This window comes from Manis pentadactyla, chromosome 12 (genome assembly GCF_030020395.1).
Source record: "Manis pentadactyla isolate mManPen7 chromosome 12, mManPen7.hap1, whole genome shotgun sequence".
NCBI lineage: Eukaryota > Metazoa > Chordata > Mammalia > Pholidota > Manidae > Manis > Manis pentadactyla.
In genome coordinates, this window is record NC_080030.1 from 84,690,553 (window position 1) to 84,715,120 (window position 24,568).

Here is a 24,568-nt window from a genome sequence, read left to right on the forward strand (position 1 = left end):
AGTGCTAGTGGTGAGGTCTGTGTTGTTGATTTCCTATTACTTAGTCTTTCAAAACATTTTTAGTCATGCCCATTTGGAAGAGTCCCAGTTAACCTTCTGAGCAGCCCAGATTATCATGGGAAAACAGATGGCTCAGTGGTATCAAGTTTTACAAAAAGGTATGTTTGAGTTTTAATTTTTTTATTTGTTTTCAGTACTGGAAAATTGGTAACAAAATGGTGTTAAACTTTTTTACTGCATAATAGTATTAAATTTTTATTATTAAAATGTATCAAGTTTCTAAGTATAATCAGGGACAAAGAAATGAGTGGCTATTATGACTTTATTTTGCTTTTTTATTCATTAAAATACTTCCTTTTATTATAAGTCAACATGAAGCTTAAAAGAATGAGCTTAAAAGAATATGGTGGGATAAAAACTGTTGATGTTTGAATATTTCTCACGTTGGGTAGCCTCTGTGGTGAGACTCCTTCCAGCCTGTGTGGAAGTGTCCATAGCAGAGGTAGACTCTGACCACTACTGCTATGGGAAAGACTCCTTGGATTCAGAAAATCATTTTGCAAGTAAACTTAGAGATAAAACACTGTTTTTTGTTGGTATCTTTTCACTTAAATTCCTATTATACTTAGGACTTGACTAAATATTGATATTAAAAGACCCATTTTGATTATCAAAGGTAAACTCCAAAATCTCATGCAGTGACTATTTTCTTCTCACATCTCCATTTTGAATACCTAGCTGAAGAATAAAGGAGACTTTCTCCCATTCCAAAAAAATAAAAGCAAAAACAAGCCAGCCATTTGCTTGGGGCTTGTTATTTTGGTCAACATGCTACTGTGTAAGCTCAAAGAAGGGTCTGTACTCTACTTATTCTTAAACTATTTTGCCATCTGAAGTGTGGTTTCACCTACAAAATGCTGCTCCGTTCTTTCCTGCATTCATACCTTAATCCAACTATTACTGACTACTCAGGGAAGTGGCAATTGCCTGCTGCTTATCTTTATCATTTTTGTCATTGCCCCGCACCTATTTAGTCACATTTGTACTAGAATCATATTATTTTTTAAAAATATCTTTTCAAGAGATTTTTTCCAGTTAAAAAGTGTTAAAAAGCTAACTTTAAAATGGAAAAAATAATATGTTGAAAAGATTAATTTCAAGTTAAACTTAATTTTGTTTTGTGGGTAATAGACAGACCTCTGGATCAGAATTGTGCCGAGATATGATTGTGCCTAGATCTAAATCAAGTGGAAATGATTCCAGTGAATTGACAAATTTAAAGGTACTTCAATTTTTAAATCTTTATATGGAACAAGGAAGGGTTCCTGATCCAGGGTCCATGGAGCTTTCTCTGGGGAATGGGTCTGTAGTTTGCATGAATCTCTAGCAGTGTTCTTGAAGGCCCCAAGAGATACAGGACCATTAATGGGAGGTGGTGCCAAAGTCCCAGACTCATTCTCCAAGGCCAAGGTGGTAGAGCAAGGACCTGTGGTCTCCTGGGAGAACACTGAAGTGACAGTCATTTTGCACGTGATTAAGCAGGTTTGTCCACTTTGGTTCGGTAATAGCTGGTGACGCTGATCCACTCAGCTTTTGTTTCTCGGTGTATTTAATCATATGATCTGGCAGGGCATATTAGACAAAAGCGAGAGTAAATTGTGATGAGGCAGAGGTGAGGGTTCAGGTGATCAATGCTTGTGTCCTGATGGGGCAGAGCAGCTTTGTGCGGACTTCCAAGACAGGAAGCAGCTTTAGTCCTTGGTGCACTGATGTTTAAGGGTTATACTGTTCTTATTGTACTTGAGTTAAACCCCTGGCATTATTCTGTGGATCTTTTCAGTTTTGTAGTCTTTGTAATTCTCTCTTTCATGGTCTACATTTTAAAATAATTTTAAATAATCACAGCAATATTATAGACTAGTGCTTGTGTTGTACCAGAAGTTTGCTTTCTGGATTTAGAATAACTACTATCTTAGCCTTATACAAATATTAATTTTGACTAATTCTATTATTTTTGGTGATAAAATAAAATCATAGTAGCAAAATGATGAGGCATGTTTTATTTTGGATCCAAACTTTCTAACCTCTCTTTTTAAGTGAATATATTTTAGTAATTGATTAATACTTTCATTGAAAGCAAATTTGCCACATTTATAGTTATGACCATCCACCTCGCTCTAGGCAATAATTCAAGAAGTTAATCTTTGCTCAGAGTTTGTTAGTCTACATGTGAGATAATAGAAGATTTTCCTAGTAATCTTTTCATATAGATGAGACTTTAGTATACTGAACAATAAGACAAATTAATACTGCTGTTGTTCACAAAACTTTATTTTATTTGATATCTTATTCTTTTCATGTAGTCAGTTCAAAATATCCACTCCAAGGAACCTCTGATGTCAGATGAGAAGAGTTTTGAATTTATTACTGATTCAGTAACCCTGAAGAATAAAACTGAATCAAGTCTTCTAATAAAATTAGAAGGTAAGAGTGAAAAAATGGATAGACTTAGTTCTTTAATTAAGGAAACTGCTTTGTTGCTTTTTGTGAAAGCTGACCAGCTACCTAAGAATTGCACTGGAAGACTATGTCTATGTCCCTTTATCTTGTATTTCAGTTGAAATATATAGTATGTGAAAAGTATTGAATTCTATACCAAAGAAAGTTTGTTTGCCTAAAAGTACATAAAAGGAAGAATACAAGGGGAAAGTACAATGGAGCTGAGTTATCTTTCTCAGTTGGCTTGACAAACACTTTCTGGCAAGGATATAAAAGCTCTATTTTATGACAATTCTCCCCTTCCCTTTTTTTTTCCCCAAACATTTTATTTTCCACTATGTAAGTTCTATGATAAATGTCCTAAGAATAAATAAATAAATAAGACAGGATCGCAAGACAGTTGCCATCCCGTGCGGCAGAGGTGCTGTCACCATAATGCTGGGTGGGGTGTAGGGAGCGTCATGAGAACCACAGGAAACTGTTGGGAATTCAGAGGGAGGAAAAATTTGAAGAACTGATTTAGTTTAGGGGAAATATTTTGGGGAAGAGGGGAAGAAATGTGAAGAACTGTTAAGGTTTAGATAGAAATATCAATGGTAGAGTATTTGAGATGGAGGGAATAGCATAAGCAGAAGAAAAAAAATGTTTTAGGAACAAAAGATGGTCTAGTTATGTTGAAAACTGTAACACAGGTGGTGTAAAAGTGGGAGATAAGACTAGGTAGATTTTGAACATCAGGGTTAATTTTTTAATTTTTTTAGATGTCGGAAGATTTTTGAACAGGATCATGAACTGGATGATCACTGTCCCAAAGATTTCCAAATTGGATGTAATCTTTTCTTTAAACTGGACCAAGTTAGAATGCTGTGATTAAACTGTGCTTGCCTCTGACTCAATTTGGTTTGCCTGGGGCTTTCCTGGTTTTAGCCCTGAAAGTCACATGCCTTAAACGCAGGAAAGCCTCCAGTCCCTGGCAAACTGGGACAGAATAGTCTCTTGCCATTAGTCGACGCTTGAACAATGTGGGGTTTAGGGGTGTCAACCCCTTGTGCAGTTGAAAAATCCACCTTTTAACTTAACTCCCCCAAAACTTAACTACTAATAGCTTACTGTTGACTGGAAGCCTGACAACATAAACAGATGATTAACACATAGTGTATATGTGTCACATATTATATTCTCACAGTAACGTAATCTAGAGGAAAAAGGGTTTTTTCAAGTTGGTCACAAATCTCCAAAACGTTTTTCACTGCATTTATTGAAAAACATCCATGTATAAATGGGCCATGCAATTCAAACCTGTGTTGTTTGCGTCAGCTATATTTTGATAGGGCATATGTTCCTATTCCTAATATTTGAGGCAAACTGTTATATTTTATATTTTTTCAGGGCATCTAATTATCAACTAGTATCATTGAATAATCATCTTTACCAAATATGCTTGTTAATAGTACTAATCTGACATCTAATTCAGTGTTTTTAAAGGAGTGCTTGTTGAGCACCTACACTGTACCAGTGACACTATTTTATAGCACATCCCATCAGAAAATGACCCAAATCAAAGAGTACACCCCAGTGACATACAATTTCATTCATATTCATTTCTTTGAGTGTATTCGGGGTGGATTTGTTGGGGAACAGGATGTGCATGGTCTGCTTTGACTGATAGTGCCAGTTTCCTGAAGGGGTTGTACCTTTGACCAGCTGTTATATTGCTCTTGCTCCATATTTTTCTCAATTGGTTTATTGTTGGGTTTTAATTTGTGACATTCTGGTGCTAAGTGATACCTCACTGTGGTTTTAATTTGTATCTACCTGATGTCTGATGATGTTGAATATTTTTTGTATGTTTATTGGACATTTGGATATCCTCTTTTGATGTACATGTTTGAGTCTCTTGCCAGATGTTCTGCTGGGGTTTCTTTTTCTCATTAGGAGATATTTATATCACCTACATACAGATCCTTTGTTGGATATGTGTATTACATATGTCACTTCTCCAATTATATGGTGAAGACTTTTGATGAAAAATTCTTTTTTTTTATTAAGGTATTATTGATATACACTCTTATGAAGGTTTCACATGAAAAACAATGTGGTTACTACAATCACCCATATTGAGTCCACCCCCCAAACCCCATTGCAGTCACTGTCCATCAGTGTAGTAAGATGCCACAGAGTAACTATTTGCCTTCTCTGTGCTACACTGTCTTCCCCATGATCAACCCCCTGCACCATGTGTGCCAATTATAATACCCCTTAATCCCCCTTTCCCTCCCTCCCCATCCTCCCTCCCCCACCCCTTTGGTAACCGTTAGTCCCTTCTTGGAGTCTGTGAGTTTGCTGCTGTTTTGTTCCTTCAGTTTTGCTTCGTTGCTATACTCCACAAATGAGGGAAATCATTTGGCACTTGTCTTTCCTTGTCTGGCTTGTTTCACTGAGCATAATACCCTCTAGCTCCATCCATGTTGTTGCAAATGGTAGGATTTGTTTTCTTCCTATAGCTGAATAGTATTCCACTGTGTATATGTACCACCTCTTCTTTATCCATTCATCTACTGATGGACACTTAGGTTGCTTCCATTTCTTGGCTATTGTAAATAGTGCTACAGTAAACATAGGGGTTCATGTGTCTTTTTGAATCTGAAAACTTGTTTTCTTAGGGTAAATTCCTGGGAGTAGAATTCCTGGGTCAAATGGTATTTCTATTTTTAGTTTTTTGAGGAACCTCCATACTGCATTCTGCAATGGTTGAACTAGTTTACATTCCCATCAGCAGTGTAAGAGGGGTCCCATTTCTCTGCATCCTTGCCAGCATTTGTTGTTCCTAGTCTTTTCTATGTTGGCCATCCTAACTGGTGTAGGGTGATCTCATTGTGGTTTTAATTTGCATTTTCCTGATAATTAGCGATGTGGAGCATCTTCTCATGTGCCTGTTGGCTATCTGAATTTCTTCTTTGGAGAACTGTCTGTTCATATCCTCCACTCATTTTTTTAATTGGGTTATCTGCTTTTTGGGTGTTGAGGCATGTGAGTTCTTTATGTATTTTGGATGTTAAACCCTTGTCGGATATGTCATTTACAAATATATTCTACCAAACTGGAGGATGCCTTTTTGTTCTCCTGATGGTGTCCTTTGCTGTACAGAAGCTTTTTAGCGTGATGTGGTCCCATTTGTTTCATTTTTTACTTTTTTTCCCTTGCCTGAGGAGATGTGTTCAGGGGAAAGTTGCTCATGTACATATTCAAGAGACTTTTGCCTATGTTTTCTTCTAAGAGTTTATGGTTTCATGACTTACATTCAGGTCTTTGATCCATTTTGAGTTTACTTTTGTGTATGGGGTTAGACAATAATCCAGTGTCATTCTGTTGCATGTAGCTGTCCAGTTTTGCCAACACCAGCTGTTGAAGAGGCTGTCATTTCCCCATTGTATATCCATGGCTCCTTTATCATATATTAATTGACCATATATGCTTGGGTTTATATTTGGGCTCTGGTCTGTTCCACTGGCCTATGGGTCTGTTCTTGTGCCAGTACCAAATTGTCTTGGTTACTGTGGCTTTGGAGTAGAGCTTGAAGTTGGGGAGCATAATCTCCCCCACTTTATTCTTCCTTCTTAGGATTCCTTTGGCTATTCAGGGTCTTTTGTGGTTCCATATGAATGATAGAACTCTTTGCTCTAGTTTGTTGAAGAATGCTGTTGGTATTTTGGTAAGGATTGCATTGAATTTGTAGATTGCTTTAGGCAGGATGACCATTTTGACAATATTAATTCTTCCTATCCATGAGCACAGGATGTGTTTCCATTTATTGGTATCTTCTTTAATTTCTCTCATGAGTGTCTTGTAGCTTTGAGGGTATAGGTCTTTCACTTCCTTCATAAGGTTTATTTCTAGGTATTTTATTCTTTTTGATGCAATTGTGAATGGAATTGTTTTCCTGATTTCTCTTTCTTCTACTTCATTGTTAGTGTATAGGAATGCAACAGATTTGTGGTTCATTTTGTATACCACAACTTTGCCGAATTCAGATATTAGATCTAGTAGTTTTGGAGTGGATTCCTTAGGGTTTTTTATGTACACTATCATGTCATCTGCAAACAGTGACAGTTTAACTTCTTTACCAATCTGGATGCCTTTTATTTCTTTGTTTTGTCTGATTGCGGTGGCTAGGACCTCCAGTGTTGTGTTGAATAATGGTGAGTAGAGTGGCCATCCTTGTCTTGTTCCTGATCTTAAAGGAAAAGCTTTCAGCTTCTCGCTATTAAGTATGGTTGGCTGTGGGTTTGTCATATATGGCCTTTATTATGTTGACATACTTGCCCTCTATACCCATTTTGTTCAGAGTTTTTATCATGAATGGGTGTTGAATTTTGTCAAATGCTTTTTTAGCATCTATTGAGATTATCATGTGGTTTTTGTCCTTATTAATGTGGTGTTTGGCATTGATTGATTTCTAAATATTGTATCATCCTTGCATCCCTGGAATAAATCCCACTTCATTATGATGGATGATCTTTTGGATATATTTTTGAATTCAGTTTGCTAATATCTTGTTGAGTATTTTTGCATCTTTGTTTGTCATGGATATTGGTCTGTAATTTTCGTTTTTGTGGTGTCTTTGCCAGGTTTTGGTATTAGAGTGATGCTGGCCTCATAGAATCAGTTCGGAAGTATTCCCTCCTGTTCAAATTTTTGGAAAACTTTAAGGAGGATGGGTATTAGGTCTTTATAAAATGTTTGATAATAGTCAGCAGTGAAGCCATGTGATCCAGGAGTTTTGCTCTTATGTAGTTTTTTTTTTTTTGTATCATTAATCTACAATTACATGAGGAACATTATGTTTACTAGGCTCCCCCCTTCACCAAGTCCCCCCCATAAACCCCATTACAGTCACTGTCCATCAGAGTAGTAAGATGCTGTAGAGTCACTACTTGTCTTCTCTGTGTTGCACAGACCTCCCTGTGCCTCCCCCCACATTACACATACTACTCGTAATGCCTCCTTTCTTTTTCCCCCCCTCTCATCCCTCCCTTCCCACCCATCCTCCCCAGTCCCTTTCCCTTTGGTAATTGTTAGTCCATTCTTGGGTTCTGTGACTCTGCTGCTGTTTTGTTCCTTCAATTTTTTCTTTGTTCTTATACTCCACATATGAGTGAAATCATTTGGTACTTGTCTTTTCTCTGACTGGCTTATTTCACTGAGCATAATACCCTCTAGCGCCATCCATGTTGTTGCAAATGGTAGGATTTGTTTTCTTCTTATGGTTGAATAATATTTCATTGTGTATATGTACCACATCATCTTTATCCATTCATCTACTGATGTACACTTAGGTTGCTTCCATTTCCTGGCTATTGTAAATAGTGCTGCAATAAACATAGGGGTGCATCTGTCCTTTTCAAACTGGGCTGCTGTATTCTTAGGGTAAATTCCTAGAAGTGGAATTCCTGGGTCAAATGATATTTCTATTTTGAGCTTTTTGAGGAACCTCCATACTGCTGCTTTCCACAATGGTTGAGCTGAGATGTACATTCCCACCAGCAGTGTCGGAGGGTTCCCCTTTCTCCACAACCTCGCCAACATTTGTTGTTGTTTGTCTATTGGATGGTGGCGATCCTTACAGGTGTGAGGTGATATCTCATTGTGGTTTTAATTTGCATTTCTCTGATGACTAGCAATGTGGAGCATCTTTTCATGTGTCTGTTGGCCATCTGAATTTCTTCTTTGGAGAACTGTCTGTTCAGCTCCTCTGCCTATTTTTTAATTGGATTGTTCACTTTTTGTTTGCTGAGGTGCGTGAGCTCTTTGTATATTTGGATGGCAACCCTTTATCGGGTCTGTCATTCATGAATATATTCTCCCATACTGTAGGATGCCTTTTTGTTCTATTGATGGTTTTCTTTGCTGTACAGGAGCTTTTCAGCTTGATAAAGTCCCATTTGTTCATTTTTGCTTTTGTTTCCCTTGCCCAAGGAGATCTGTTCATGAAGAAGTCGCTCATGTTTATGTTGAAGAGATTTTTGCCTATTTTTTTTCCTAAGAGTTTTATGGTTTCATGACTTACATTCAGGTCTTTAATCCATTCCAAATTTACTTTTGTATATGGGTTTAGACAATGATCCAGTTTCATTCTCTTACATGTAACTGTCCCATTTTGCCAACACCAGCTGTTGAAGAGGCTGTCATTTTCCCATTGTATGTCCATGGCTCCTTTATCGTATATTAATTGACTGTGTATGTTTGGGTTAATGTCTGGAGTCTCTATTCTGTTCCACTGGTTTGTTTCTCTGTTCTTGTGCCAGTACCAAATTGTCTTGATTACTGTGGCTTTGTAGTAGAGCTTGAAATTGGGGAGCGAGATCCCCACACTCTATTCTCCCTGTCAGGGTTGCTTTGGCTATTTGGGGTCTTTTGTGTTTCCATATGAATTTTTGAACTATTTGTTCCAGTTCATTGGAGAATGCTGTTGGTAATTTGATAGGGATTGCATTGAATCTGTATGTTGCTTTGGGCAGGATGGACATTTTGATGATATTAATTCTTCCTAGCCAAGAGCACGGGATTAGTTCACATTTGTTAGTGTCCTCTTTAATTTCTCTTAAGAGTGTCTTATAGTTTTCAGGGTATAGGTCTTTCACTTCCTTGGTTAGGTTTATTCCTAAGTATTTTATTCTTTTTGATGCCATTGTGAATGAAATTGTTTTCCTGATTTCTCTTTCTGTTAGTTCATTGTTAGTGTATAGGTAAGCCACAGATTTCTGTGTATTAATTTTGTATCCTGCAACCTTTGCTGAATTCTGATATTCTATTAGTTTTGGAGTGGAGTCTTTAGGTTTTTTTATGTACAATATCATGTCATCTGCAAATAGTGACAGTTCAACTTCTTTTTTACCAATCTGGATTCCTTGTATTTCTTTGTTTTGTCTAATTGCTGTGGCTAGGACCTCCAGTACTATGTTGAATAACAGTGGGGAGAGTGGGCATCCCTGTCTTGTTCCCAATCTCAGAGGAAAAGCTTTCAGCTTCTTGCTGTTCAGCATGATGTTGGCTGTGGGTTTATCATATATGGCCTTTATTATGTTGAGGTACTTGCCCTCTATACCCATTTTGTTGAGAGTTTTTATCATGAATGGATGTTGAATTTTGTCAAATGCTTTTTCAGCATCTATGGAGATGATCATGTGGTTTTGTCGTTCTTTTGTTGATGTGGTGGATGATGTTGATGGATTTTCGAATGTTGTACCGTCCTTGCATCCCTGGGATGAATCCCACTTGGTCATCGTGTATGATCTTTTTGATGTATTTTTGAATTCGATTTGCTAATATTTTGTTGAGTATTTTTGCATCTACGTTCATCAGGGATATTGGTCTGTAATTTTCTTTTTTGGTGGGGTCTTTGCCTGGTTTTGGTATTAGGGTGATGTTGGCTTCATGTAATGAATTTGGGAGTATTCCTTCCTCTTCTATTTTTTGGAAAACTTTAAGGAGAATGGACATTATGTCTTCTCTGTATGTCTGATAAAATTCTGAGGTAAATCCATCTGGGCCAGGGGTTTTGTTCTTGGATAGTTTTTTGATTACGGCTTCAATTTCTTTGCTGGTAATTGGTCTGTTTAGATTTTGTGTTTCTTCCTTGGTCAGTCTTGGAAGGTTGTAATTTTCTAGGAAGTTGTCCATTTCTTCTGTGTTTTCCAGCTTGTTAGCATATAGGTATTCATAGTATTCTCTAATAATTCTTTGTATTTCTGTGGCGTCTGTTGTGATTTTTCCTTTCTCATTTCTGATTCTGTTGATGTGTGTTGATTCTCTTTTTCTCTTAATAATTCTGGCTAGAGTCTTATCTATTTTGTTTATTTTCTCGAAGAACCAGCTCTTGTTTTCATTGATTTTTTTTCTATTGTTTTATTCTTCTCAATTTTATTTATTTCTTCTTTGATCTTTATTATGTCCCACCTTCTGCTGACTTTAGGCCTCATTTTATCTTCTTTTTCCAATTTCGATAATTGTAACTTTAGATTATTTATTTGGGATTGTTCCTCCTTCTTTAAATATGCCCGGATTGGTATATACTTTCCTCTTAAGACTGCTTTCACTGCGTCCCACTGAAGTTGGGGCTTTGTGTTGTTGTTGTCATTTGTTTCCATATATTGCTTGATCTCTATTTTGATTTGGTCATTGATCCATTGATTATTTAGGGGCATGTTCTTAAGCCTCCATGTGTTTGTGAGCCTTTTTGCTTTCTTTATACGATTTATTTCTAGTTTTATACCTTTGTGGTCCAAGAAGTTGGTTGGTAGAATTTCAATCTTTTTGAATTTACTGAGGCTCTTTTTGTGGCCTAGTATGTGTTCTATTCTGGAAAATGTTCCATGTGCACTTGAGAAGAATGTGTATCCTGTTGCTTTTGGATGTAGAGTTCTATAGATGTCTATTAGGTCCATCTGTTCTAGTGTGTTGTTCAGTGCCTCCGTGTCCTTAGTTATTTCCTGTCCAGTGGATCTATCCTTTGGCTTGAGTGGCGTGTTGAAGTGTCCTAAAATGAATGCATTGCATTCTACTTCCCCCTTTAGTTCTGTTAGTATTTGTTTCACATATGCTGGTGCTCCTGTGTTGGGTGCATATATATTTAGAATGGTTATATCCTCTTGTTGGACTGAGCCCTTTATCATTATGTAATGTCTTTCTTTATCTCTTGTTACTTTCTTTCTTTTGAAGTCTATTTTGTCTGATACTAGTACTGCAACACCTGCATTTTTCTCCCTGTTGTTTGCATGAAATATCTTTTTCCATCTAGTGACTATTAGTCTGTATATGTCTTTTGGTTTGAGGTGAGTTTCTTGTAAGCAGCATATAGATGGGTCTTGCTTTTTCATCTATTCTGTTACTCTGTGTCTTTTGATTGGTGCATTCAGTCCATTTACATTTAGGGTGATTACTGAAAGATATGTGCTTATTGCCATTGCAGGCTTTAGATTCGTAGTTACCAATGGTTCAAGGTTAGCTTCTTTACTATCTTTCTGTCTTACTTAACTTGCTTATTGAGCTATTATAATCACAGTCTGATGATTCTTTATTTCTCTCCCTTCTTATTCCTCCTCCTCTGTTCTTTATATATTAGGTGTTTTATTCTGTACTCTTTTATGTTTCCCTGACTGCTTTTGTGAATAGTTGATTTTATTTTTTGCCTTTTGTTAGTATTTGGTTGGTCTGTTTTATTTGCTGTGATTTTATTTTCTCTGGTGACATCTATTTAGCCTTAGGAGTGCTCCCATCTAGAGCAGTCACTCTAAGATACCCTATAGCGGTGGTTTGTGGGTGGCAAATTCCCTCAACTTTTGCTTGTCTGGGAATTGTTTAATTCCTCCTTCATATTTAAATGATAGTCATGATGGATACAGTATCCTTGGTTCAAGGCCCTTCTGTTTCATTGCATTAAATATATCATGCTAGTCTCTTCTGGCCTGTAAGGTTTCTTTTGAGAAGTCTGATGCTAGCCTGATGGGTTTTGCTTTGTAGGTGACCTTTTTTCTCTCTCTGGCTGCCTTTAATACTCTGTCCTTGTCCTTGATCTTTGCCATTTTGATTATTATATGTCTTGGTGTTGTGCTCTTTGGGTCCCTTCTGTTGGGAGTTCTGTGTGCTTCCGTGGTCAGAGGGACTATTTGCTCCCCCAGGTTCGAGAGGTTTTCAGCAATTATTTCTTCAAATACACCTTTAATCCCTTTTTCTCTCTCTTCTTCTGGTACCCCTATAATGTGGATATTGTTCTGTTTGGATTGGTCACACAGTTCTCTTAATATTCTTTCATTCCTAGAGATCCATTTATCTCACTCTGCATGAGTTTCTCTGCATTCCTGTTCTCTGGTTTCTATTCCATTAATGGCCTCTTGCATCCTGTCCATTCTGCTTTTAAGTCCTTCCAGAGGTTGTTTTATTTCTGTAGTGTCCCTCTGTACTTGCTCTTTTAGCTCTTGCATATTTCTCTGCTGATCCATCAGCATGGTTATGAGCTTTATTTTGAATTCTTTTTCAGGAGGATTGGTTAAATCTATCTCTCCAGGTTCCCTGTCAGTGAATTTCTGGGTTATTCTTGTCTGGATCAAATTCTTCTGCCTTTTCATGGCTATAGAGGTAGTCGTGGGCAGTTGGCGCATGTGTCAGCTGGGAGAACGAAGTTCCTTCTTGCTTGTCGCCTTCCTTTCCTGCGAGAATGGCGACCCCTAGCAGCTCGTGTTGCACAGTTGTGCGCCGATGGGACCTCTGAGTCTGGCCAGAGCGGTGGCAGAGGAGGGTCTGTGGGGCTCCTGTGGGTGTGACCGGTTTCAGGTGGCTGCTCCGCTATTGCGGGGCTGCACCAGAGGGGACACGGACGGGAGGCTGTTTATCACCGTGAGGGGCCTCAGAGCTGCGCTGCTGCCCAGGGGGTTAGGCTGCCCGGAGTTCCCTGGGATTCCCAGCTGCTGGGCTGAGTGTGCTGGCATGCTTCTGTCCAGCTGTGAGGCTCCTGTCCCTTTAAGACGTTCAAAAAGCACTTGCTTTCATTTTGTCCCTGGGGTGCTGTCTGTGGGAACCTGCTCACATGTTTTACTGTTCCGTTTCCCTAGTATCCATCACACCACACACTGTGTGTCTGTGCTCCCGGTGTGAATGACTATGACTGGGTATTTAGCAGTCCTGGGCTCCCACTCCCTCCCTGCTCCGTCTCCTGTCCTCCTGCCAGGGAGCTGGGGTGGGGGGCGCGCTCGTGTCCTGCTGGACTGTGGCTTGTTTCTTACCCCCTTCGTGAGGCACTGGGTTTTCGCAGATGTAGACGTAGCCTGGTCCTGTATCTTCTGGTCTCTCTTTTAGGAATAGTTGTATTTCTTGTATTTTCAAAAATATATATGGTTTAGGGAGGAGATTTCCGCTGCCCTACTCACACCACCATCTTGGCTCCTCTCCCCTCTTATGTAGTTTTTTTATTATGAATTCAATTACGTTGCTGGTAATTGTTCTGTTCAGATTTTCTGTTTCTTCTTGGGTCAGTCTCGGAAGGTTGTATTTTTCTAGAATGTTGTCCATTTCTTGTAGGTTATCCAGTTTGTTACATATAATCATAGTATTTTCTAATACTTCTTTGTATTTCTGTTGTGTCCATAGTGATTTTTCCTTTCTCATTTCTGATTCTGTTTATGTTTGCAGACTCTCTTTTTTTCTTGATAAGTCTGGCTAGGGAAATAACTATTTTGTTTATTTTCTCAAAGAACCAGCTCCTGCTTTCATGGAATTCTTACTATTGTTTTATTCTTCTCGATTTTATTTATTTTTGCTCTCATCTTTATTATGTCCTTCCTTCTACTGACTTTAGGCCTCATTTGTTCTTCTTTAACTAGTTTCGTTAATTGTGAGTTTCTACTGTTCATATGGGATTGATCTTCTTTCCTGAGGTAGACCTGTATTGTAATATACTCCTGTCTTAGCACTGCCTTCGCTGTGTCCCACAGATTTTGTGGTATTGAATTATTATTGTCATTTGTCTACATATATTGCTAGCTGTCTGTTTTTATTTGGTAATTGATCCATTGGTTATTTAGGAGCATGTTGTTATGCCTCCGTGTGTTTGTGAGATTTCTTGTTTTCTTTGTGTAATTTATTTCTAGTTTCATACCTTTGTGGTCTGAGAAACTGGTTGGTACAATTTCATTCTTTTTGTAATTAGTGAGGCTCTTTTTGTGGCCTAGTATATGATCTATTCTTGAAAATGTTCTATGTGCCCTTGAGAAGAATGTGTATCTTTCTGCTTTTGGGTGTAGAGTTCTGTAGATGTCTGTTAGGTCCATCGTTGCCATTTTCAGTATTATATGTCTTGGTGTTGTTTTCCTTGGGTCCTTTGTCTTGGGAGATCTGTGTACCTTCATGCCCTGAGAGACTATTTCCTTTCCCAGATTGGGGAAGTTTTCAGCAATTACCTCCTCAAAGGCACTTTCTGTCCCTTTTTCTCCCTCTTCTTCTGGTACCCCTATAATACAAATATTGTTCCATTTTGATTGGTCACACAGTTGTCTCAATATTCTTTCATTCCTAGATATTACTTTTTCTCTCTGTGCCCCAGGTTCTTTGTAGTCCTCTTCTCTAGTTTCTGTTTCATTTATTGTCTCCTCCACCGTATCTAATCAGCTTTTTAGATTCCTCCATTGTATTCAATAATTGGATCTCTGTCCTGAATTCGTTCCTGAGTTCTTGAATATTTTTTGTACCTCCATGGGCATGTTTTTGGTTTTTATTTTGAAATCTTTCAGGAAGATTGATGAGTTCAGTTTCCTTTGACCCCATTTCTGGTGTTTGTGGGATTTTGGTTTGATCCAGGTCCCTTTGATGTTTCATATTTGTATGTGGTGCCCTCTAGTGCCCAGAAGCTCTACTCTCTGGTGCTGCTCAGCCCCTATTGCGATGTTGGGGCTCTCAGGGGAGTGGTGCTGGTGCCTGGGGGAGGGAAGAGCTGTTTCCTGCTTCCCGGCTGCTATGCCTATCTCAACTGCCAGGGCCAGTGCACCAAACATAGGTGTAAGCCTCTGTGCTTTGTGTTTGTAGCTGCTGTAGGTGGGGCTTCTCCCTGGCTCGCCTTGATGCCAGGACAGGGGTTGCGGGTTTGTGAGCCATGTGTGGGCTGGCCGGGAGGAAGGCGCAGCAGGCTGCATATCATGGTGGGTGGCCTTGGACCTGCGGAGCCAGGCAGAGGCTGGAACTCCTGAAGATCGTGAAAGTTCCCACCCTGCTGGCAGAGTGCACCCGGACAATTTTGTCTACCTGTCCTTTCTCCTGAGCATTTAGCTCTGTGCAATCCTTTGCCCTTTAGCCACCCTCTCGCTGTTAGGTAGTCTCCCAGACTGCCTGTGTTTTGTCCCCGAGCAGCTGGATGTGGATCCCTGTTTTCTACAAGTGGCTGGAATGTCAGTCTCTCCAGGTATTCCATGTGTCTTAGCTTTCCAACCCCACTAATCTCCAGAGCACCATGCAGTGTAGGTTCGTGCTCCCAGAGCAGATCTCCAGGGCTAGGTGTTCAGCAGTCCCAGGCTTCCACTCCCTTCCCACTTGGTTTCTCTTCCTCCTGGTGAGCTGGTGTAGGGGAAGGGCTTCGGTCCCTGTGGGTCACAGCTTTGGTACGTTACCCTGTTCCATGAGGTCTGTTCTTTTCCCCAGGTGTATGCAGTCTGGCGCAGCCCTCTTTCCTGTTGCTCTTTCAGGATTATTTGTATTAATTATATTTATCAGTTTTTTGCTTTATGTTGTTCTCTGTGTCTTCAAATAAATCTTTTCTACCCCAAGATCATAAAGGTAGTTTCATATATTTTAGATTTATCATTTTACCTTTCACATTTAGACTTATATTCTACCTGAATTTAATATTTACATAGAAACATATATATGTATGTATATATATATATATATATATATGTATATATGTATATATATATATATATATATATGTATATAGGATCAAGTGTCAAGATTCTGCCTTTTTTTCCCCAGTGTGAATATCCAGTTGATCTAGCATCATTTATCTAAAGGAACTTCCTCTTCCCTCAGTGAATTATAAATTAGATTATCCTGTGTGTGATGTCTGGTTTTGGATTCTTCTCTGTTCCATAATTTTTTTGTTGGTCTTTGGCTAATAATGTCTTAGTTACTGCAGTAAGTCTTCATATGTGTCAGTGTAAATCTTCCGACTTTGTTCATCTTCAAGGCTATTTTAGCTATTCTAGGCTTTCTGGATTTCCACATATATATTAGAATCTATCAGTTTTCTTAAGAAGGGATTTCAACTGAAATCTAATGGAGCACGTTGACATCTTACCAGATAATTTTTCTAGTCCACTAACCTGTCATATCCCTTTGCTCATTTAAGAAGTCTTTGAAACATTATTGGAAGATTCATTTCCTTTGTAGAGATTTTGCTTAGTTTTTGCTATAGTTTTTCCTAATTATCTGATATTTTTTGATGCTATGATAATGGGATCTTAAAGAAAAAATTTTAACCTCTATTGCAGGTAAATAATAAACTGATTATTTTAGTTATTGATCTAGATACAGGGACATTGTTAAACTCAATGAATAGTTCTAATATTTTCCTATGGGTTCTTTCATGTTGTTTGAAAATAACCTTTTTTCCCTTCCTATATTTTTAACTTTCTTTTCTTTGCTGTATTGCATTTAACACCTCCAGTTTAATGATGAATAGAAAGGATGATAGGTACCATTCTTGTCTTGTTCCTTATTTTAGGGGGAGAGTTTTCAATATTTTACTCTTATGTAATAATTGCTGTAGATTTTTGTAGTTATTCTTTATCAAATATCAAAACTGAATTTTGCTTTATACAGAGATTATCATTAGTATTTTTGTGACTGGGTGTTGAGTTTAATCACACTTTTTCTGTGTTTTTTGAGTTGATCACTTACATTTCTTCTCTATTTTGTTACTATGGCAAATTGATTTTCACTGTTAAGTGAACTTTGCATTTAGGAAGAAATACAGTTTGGTTGTAATTTATTATTCCTTCTATGTATCAATTACAAATATTTTGTTTAGGAATTATCTTGATAGGAATGGAATATTGATATTCTAGAGTTGTAAATACATTATTGAAGGTCTTTTGTTAGAGACCCTTAAGAAAGTGAACTATAGGCAAATTTAAGGTAAATGTTTTGTCAAAAAAAATAGACGTCTATGAAAACTGAATTGGCTTCTCTTCATTAGTGAGACTTTATGACATATGTTTTTAAATTTTTACTTACTTGGTTGTTATCTGGTAAACAGAATGATCTCTGATAAAGCTCTAGGTAACAACTTCAGAAGATGGCTATGTTGCAGCTTTGTAAAACTAACTTGCTAAAAGCAAATTGTTGAGTAGCTTAAAGTTTTTAGTTTCTTTGTTTTAAAGAGCAAAATGCTAATATAGTTTGCAGCATGTTTTATATAGTTCAAGTTTAATTTTGTTATTGTCAAATATTCTTGCCTTTTATTGACAACAGCAAATCTAATTTCAGACACTAAAGAATATCAAGAACCAGAGGTCCCAGAGAGTAACCAGAAACAATGGCAATCTAAGGGAAAGTCAGAATGTGTAAACCGGAATCCTGCTGCATCTTCAAATCAGTGGCAGATTCCAGAGATAACCCGAAAAGTTGATACAGAGGTAACTTCCTTTTTCCCTCAAGTGTAATATTGTCATTGTTCATAATGTGATGATCATGTTAAATATTTTCTTCTTTTATTAAATCCTTTTGTATCATATTTAGTGGAATAGTTGTTTACTTAAAGGATGATTTTGTTATTCACAAAATATGATCAGTAACAGTCATAGGGTTCAGTAAGAGTACTTGTCAAGCTAAACTCTTTTCTATTTTCAGTAGTGTTTCTAGATTGCTGGTAGACTGGTGTGGGGTTCAGCAAACTATAGCCTATGGGCTGAATGTAGTTTCCAGCCTATCTGTATAAATAATATTTTATTGGAACACATTCATGCCCATTCATTTACTTACCTTCTGTGCTGCTCTCAAATTGTAAGTAACAACAGAGTTCAATAGTTGTTCAGAGACCATCTGGCATATCCTGAAATGTTTACTGATTTGCTCTTTACAGAAAACAATGTGCTAATCCTTGAACTAGTGCAATGCTGTATCAAAGCTTTTGACAGTTTCTTATTGTTGTCCTTATGGATAAAACAGAAAAAACTGAACTATACAGTGTCTATGAATTTATAGCAGATTGGACAACCATTCCCAGTGGCTGGAGGCCATTTCAGAATGAGTGGTCCTGGTGGACTATGAGAGAGCTACACCTATAGATAGTCTATGACTGTACTTCCATCACTGTTTCTTTCAGCTATATTCTAACCCAGTGGTTCTCAAATATTTTGGTCTTGGGACCTCCTTCTATACATAATGATCAAGACCCCTTAAAGAGCTTTTGTTTATGTAGGTTATATTTATGTGTATTTACTATATTAGAAAGTAAAACCAAAAATTTTTTTTAAGTTTTATACATTTATTTAAAAAAATAATAAACCCATTACATGAGAACATAGATAGACCATTGTGAAAATTAAATATTTATGTTTTGTTATATTGAGATATAATTGACATATAACATTATTTTCAGGTGTAAACATAATTATTCAATACTTGTATATATTGTGACGTGATCACAATAAGTCATTAGCACCTATTATTGTATACAGATACAGATTTGTTCATTCTCATGATTAAAGTTTTTAATATCTACTCAGCAACTTTCAAATTGGAATATGGTGTTATTAACTACAGTCACCATGCTGCACATTATATCCTCATGTCTTATTTATTTTATAACTGGAAATTTGTACCTTTTGACCCCCTTTACCTGTTTGGTCCACCCCTCACCTCTGGCAACTACCAATCTGTTTTCTGTACAATGAGATTATTGTTTTAATATATTTCACATATAAGTAATACTATGCAGTATCTGTCATTCTCACTTTGACTTCTTTCACTTAGCATAATGCCCTCCAGATCCATCCATGTTTTTGAAAATAGCAAAAATTCCATTTCTTTTTATAACTCAATAATATTCCATTGTATATACATTACATTTTTCTTTATCCATTCATTCAACAACTTAGCTTTTTTACATGTCTTGACTATTATAAATAATGCAGCAGTGAACGTGAGGGTGCATATATCTTTTTGAATTAGTGGGTTTTTTTTCCAGACAAATAAATATCCACAAGTAGAATTGCAAGATCATATTTTAGTTCTATGTTTAATTTTCTGAGTAACGTCTACACTGTTATCTATAGTGACTACACCAGTTTACATTCCAGCCAACAGTGTGCAAGGGTGTCCTTCTTCCCACATACTCAACAATACTTTTCTTTCTTGTGTTTTTCATAATAACCATTCTAACACATGTGAGGTGATATGCCATTGTGGTTTTGATTTGCATTTCCCTGCTGATTAGTGACATTGAGCATCTTTTCATGTGGATGTTGGCCATTATATTTCTTACCTGGAAAAATGTATATTCAGGCCTTCTGTCTGTGTTTTAATCAGATTGTTATTTTGCTACTGAGTTGTATGGGTTCTTTATACATTTTGGATATTAACCCTTTGTCAGATATGATTTGGAAATATTGTCTCCTATTCAATAGGTTGCATTTTCATTTTGTCGATGATTTTCTTTGCTCTGCAGAGCTTTTCAGTTTGATGTAGTCTCATTTATTTTTGCTTTTGTTTCCTGTGCACAGGGAGACGTATCCAGATAAAATTACTAATGTTGATGTTCAAGAGTTTACTGCCTATGTTTTCTTCTAGGAATTTTATGGTTTTAGGTCTTATATTTAGTTCTTTAATACATTTTGAGTGTGGTTGAAATTCCGGGGTGATAGTCCCTGGGCAAAATACCTTTGAAACTGAAATCAGTCAAAGGGAGAAATAAAGAGGGAGAAACCCGTTTTTTTCTTACCAGCAGTCGTCCACTTCTGCTTGCCTTTGTCTCACAACCCAGCTGCAGAAGAAGGGTCCCACCCAACACCCAACTTCTCTGGTCCAGATAAGCCCTTGCTTGTCCTTGTAATCACCTATTGGTATGGAGATGGACTACTTCTCTCCACCCCTTGGATACACCTGTTGATATGGAGATATACTAAGGCCAGGCAAGAGATTCTGGAAATAATTGCAATTTTACCCACATCCCACCCCTCCAGAAATCTTGCCTCACAATCTACTTGTTACCCCTCTTCTGCAATGGCCCCTGTGCAGGAAAACTGGGGCATTGTACCAGACTAATAATATACAATAGTAAAAGCAATAAAATCATTATAATCCTCAAGCTGGAAGATTCAGCTAGGTTCAAAGTCCTATGCAGATTTAGTCCATAGCTTGCGCATTCCACAGGCAGTCAGTAGCTGAACAGGGAGTTCAGAGCAATCATCAGGCAGCAGCTGCAGCCAGGGGGCGGGTCCAGGCCACAGGGATTGTAGAAGAAAATAACCTTAAGGGTGATAAGATACATGCTTTAATGACCCCAGCATAAGCAAATCTTGTCCATCAGGCACGATGAGTGGTCCTGTGGTAGGGCAGTGGCAGGAATGGGATCTTGTCCTGGTCTAGTATACCAGACCTCACCACCCACCTCGATGGGTCAATATATAGGGATACGCGAGGTACATGCACTAGCCATAAAGATAAAACTTCTCCATAAGATGCTCTTAAATCCCAGATGTTTTGGGTACACTACCATGATCTTTGGGGGCCGCTCTGATGTTACTCCAGGAACACACAGGAGGCCAGCTTCCAGGCCTTTTCCCCAAGGTGCCAGAAAGGCCAGCCATTGCTGGTCCATGTGTCGAAATGTCCAGGGCCACATCCACTCAACAGAGTCTCCAGGGTTTCATGCATTTGGGGCTGGCAGCAGGATGTTGCTCTACTGGCCATATCCTGGCTTTAATAACTCCTCTTTGGTTTGCAAATACAGTTGTATAGGAGAGGCAGCAATGTGTATTAGCATATCCACAAGGCTCAAGGCTCCATTTCGGGGCTTCTTATTCAAATGCTGTAACACTGTCCATAAGCAAACTGACCAGCCCTGTAGACTATTGGTGTCTGACTTGAGGCCGGATTTCAAAAAACCATTGTACCTCTCTATCATGCCTGCTCCGGTAGGGTTATATGGTACATGAAACTTTCACTTTATTCCTAATTGCTTCACCCATTCTTGTGATGCATGTCCAATAAAGTGGGTGCCTTGATCGCACTCAATAACCTGCAGCTGGCCATAGGCTGCAAAGAGAAGCTCCAGGCCCCTCTTGGTGGTTTGCTGATCTGCATGACATGCAGGAAAAGCAACCAACAGTCCAGTAGCCATGGCATACTGATATCTTTCTGATATGGGCAGAGGCCCAATATAGTCTATTTGCCACCTGACAAGGAGTATTGTCTCCCTTACTATTGTCCCATGTTGCTGTGGGACTTGGTGCAAGTCCCTCTTAGAGCACACAAAGCACTCCTTCCGGGCTCTACTGACTTCTTCAAAAGTCATGGCAAGCCCCACCAATGGGCTGCAGCCCACATCGTCTTTTGCCCTGCATGCAAAAAATGCTGGTGTAGCCATTGGGCCACATCAGAGGTGGGCTTTCCTTCTAGCCAGTACACCTGGGCCAGTGTGTCTGCTTAATCATTCCCTGGGCATGTCAAAGGCAAATGGCCGGTCACATGACATATGGTAACAGTCCTAGTCTGACCAGAGGCCCATAGGTCTTGCCACAGCTCTTGCCCTCAAAGGAGTCAGTGACCAACCAGCCAGTTGACACAGTACCAGGTTGGTAGCCACAGGGTCGAGCCCCGATAGACGGCCCAGCTATCAGTGAAGACAACTATAGAGGAGGGGTCCTGGGTGATCACGAATCATACTGCCCACAACTCAGCCCATTGGCTACTCTTCCCCTCTCCATCCTCCATCCATATTGTCTCAGTCTTAGGATGGAAAGCCACAGCCCTCCACTTCAGTGGCTGCCCACAACTGGAGCCATCTGTGTACCAAGCATCTTCAGGTATAGGGGCTTTTCCCTCCTGACAAGGACTCTCGGCTACCAATGGCTCAAAAGCAAGTTCTTCCTGCTTTTCACTGGTATAGGTCACTGACACCATTAAACCTTGGAGTTCTCCACTTAAGGGTCTAGTAGAGAGGGTGCTACACTGCTGTAAATATGCACCCATTTGGCCAGTGTAGATATCTGTGCCACACCACTCCATGGTTTTTGGGTCCAGTCTTGTACCCACTCCACAATGGGATAGGTGGTTATTACCTTGGTCAGAGCTGTTCCAGCAATGGGCTCCGTAGCCAGCAAGGTGTGGTATACAGCAGCCAGTTGCTTCTCTATCAAGGTGTACTGGACCCCTACTCCTTTCCATAGTTGTGACCAGAATCCGTTGGCATGTCCGTTCAAGCTGCTGTCAAAGACCCCATCCATAACCATCTTCGGTTACATGAACATCCTGCTCACAGGGCCTTGATGAGTCCATTACACTCACGGCCTGTACGGCCTTGACTGCCCGCTTAGCAGCAGTAAAAGCAGCTGCACATGTCTCATCTCAGTACCACCTGGTGCCCTTTTGTACCAACTCATATAAGGGCTTCAGAATTTGTGCCAAGTGCAGGACAAACACTCTCCAGTAGCCCAAAAGACTCCAAAACTCTTGTAATACTGCCACAGTGATAGGGGTGGGGAAAGCCTGGATCTTGTCTATGACTGCTTTAGGAATAATTCCAGTTTTATTCTATCAGACAATCCCCAAGAATTTTACAGACAAACCAGGTCCCTGAACCTTGGTGCTGTTCACAGCCCATCCTTTTCTTCTGTAGATGTTGCAGCAGTCTAGGAACTGCCCCTTCTAATTCTGCAAGAGAATCAGACATGAGCACAATATCATCAATGTAGTAATACAACCGTACTGTTAGTGGTTTCTTCCATGTGGCCAAGTCGTGGGCTACAAGCCCATGACAGATGGTCAGGCTGTGGAGGTATCTCTGTGGAAGGACAGTGAATGTCCACTGCCAGCCTTCCCACTTGAAGTCAAACTGTTTCTAACTTTCCTGTGCTGTCAGTAGAGAAGAAAGCATTAGCCAGGTCCACAGCGTAATGATATGTCCCTAGTTCATTAATGAGGGTGTCCATAGGGCTGCTGTAGAGGGGATGGCAGCATGCAAAGGGGGTCTGACTACTCAATTCCCTGTAATCCAGTCATATGCCAGGAGCTGTCTGGCTTTTTCACTGGCAACACCAGTAATTAAAAGGACTATGAGGGGGCTTTATGATGCCCACCTGCTCCAACTCCTGTAGAGTTTCTCCAATTTCCTTGTGGTCCCCAGGCATTATACTGCCTAGTATTGGTCATCCACTGAGGTACAGGAAGAGCTACAGGTGGGTGCTTAGCATGTCCCCTCAGAACTGCCTTTACCACATGTACCCTCAGTCTGAACTCAGCTGCAGTGGTCTGTAACCACAGGCCCTGCAAGATATCTACCTCCAAAATATATTCAAGCGTGGAAGAAATGTACACGGTATACTCCTTTGGGGGTAAACACTTTCCCCAATGGGATTTGGGCTTTCTTCCCTCTAATTGTCTTACCCCCATAGCCATCTGTCAAAGCACGAATCCCAGGTAAATGCCCAGGGTTGCCATAAATCAGAGAACACTCAAGCCCCTCAGTCCACCAGTGCCAGAAGTTGTACATTCACAGGGAACCAATGAATTGCTAATTCTGCGTGTGGCCTCCAGTCCCCACCATGTCCCCCAAGGTGGGGGTGAAGGCCCAGGTGAAACCCAAGTACTTTGTCCCTGGAAGTCTTGCAGGGATACAGGCTGGACACAGGGCTTTGCCTCTGGCTTCCATGTCCTGGACCTCAGTGGCTGGAACTGCTGCTCTGGCTTTAATTGGTGCCACAGTTCTCTCAAGATCTTACTGGTCTGCCCATCAAGTTTTTCTTTCACTACCTTGGCCTTTATCAAATCAACCCGCATTGGGTTCCTCCAGACCTTAACAGGGCCCTTTGCACCTCTCCTTTCAGTTGTGGCCCGTACTTCCTTCCATGCTCTTACTGTTCAACCTCCCCCAGGTCTGCTAACATACGAGTAGCCTCACTTATGGGTTACCCTATGTGGGGGGCAAGAATAGTCACTGGGGACCCAAAGAGAGATGTGGGAACTTTATACAGCACCAGGTTTCTCATTCCTACAGTGAACAACTCCTCATTGGGGCCCTAGGGGTCCATATTATAGGTGATAATTTTCATGCTCAGCTCCCCTAACACCTGCTGGAGCTCTGCATACATTTCCCAGCTAGTGGGTAAGTATAGTAAATCACCCTGATTAGGCCAAACTGCCCTAATGGCTGCCTTCAGGCAATCCAGGAGCACCTGATTCCCTGAGGCCTGATGGGCACTTTGCAACTGCTGCTGGAGAGAAGGGTGAGTCATCAGGAAGCCAGTCTACTCATTTCAGAACCTGACATAACAATGTTTTCCACCCCTATTTCCCAGAGAGGCAAAAG

At 39.5% G+C, this 24,568-nt stretch overlaps 1 protein-coding gene across 3 annotated transcripts in view; it reads left to right on the forward strand.

Moving 5' to 3' along the window:
- The window catches only part of TTK (TTK protein kinase), a 75,515-nt gene that overhangs the window by 9,095 nt on the left and 41,852 nt on the right, over positions 1 to 24,568 (forward strand). For all 3 annotated transcript variants that reach the window (XM_057489372.1, XM_057489374.1, XM_057489373.1), the window contains exons 8-11: positions 64 to 158; positions 1,192 to 1,282; positions 2,364 to 2,484; positions 17,527 to 17,675. In XM_057489372.1, the coding sequence (XP_057345355.1) occupies positions 64 to 158; positions 1,192 to 1,282; positions 2,364 to 2,484; positions 17,527 to 17,675 (456 nt within the window). The remainder of the gene's footprint in view (positions 1 to 63; positions 159 to 1,191; positions 1,283 to 2,363; positions 2,485 to 17,526; positions 17,676 to 24,568) is intronic.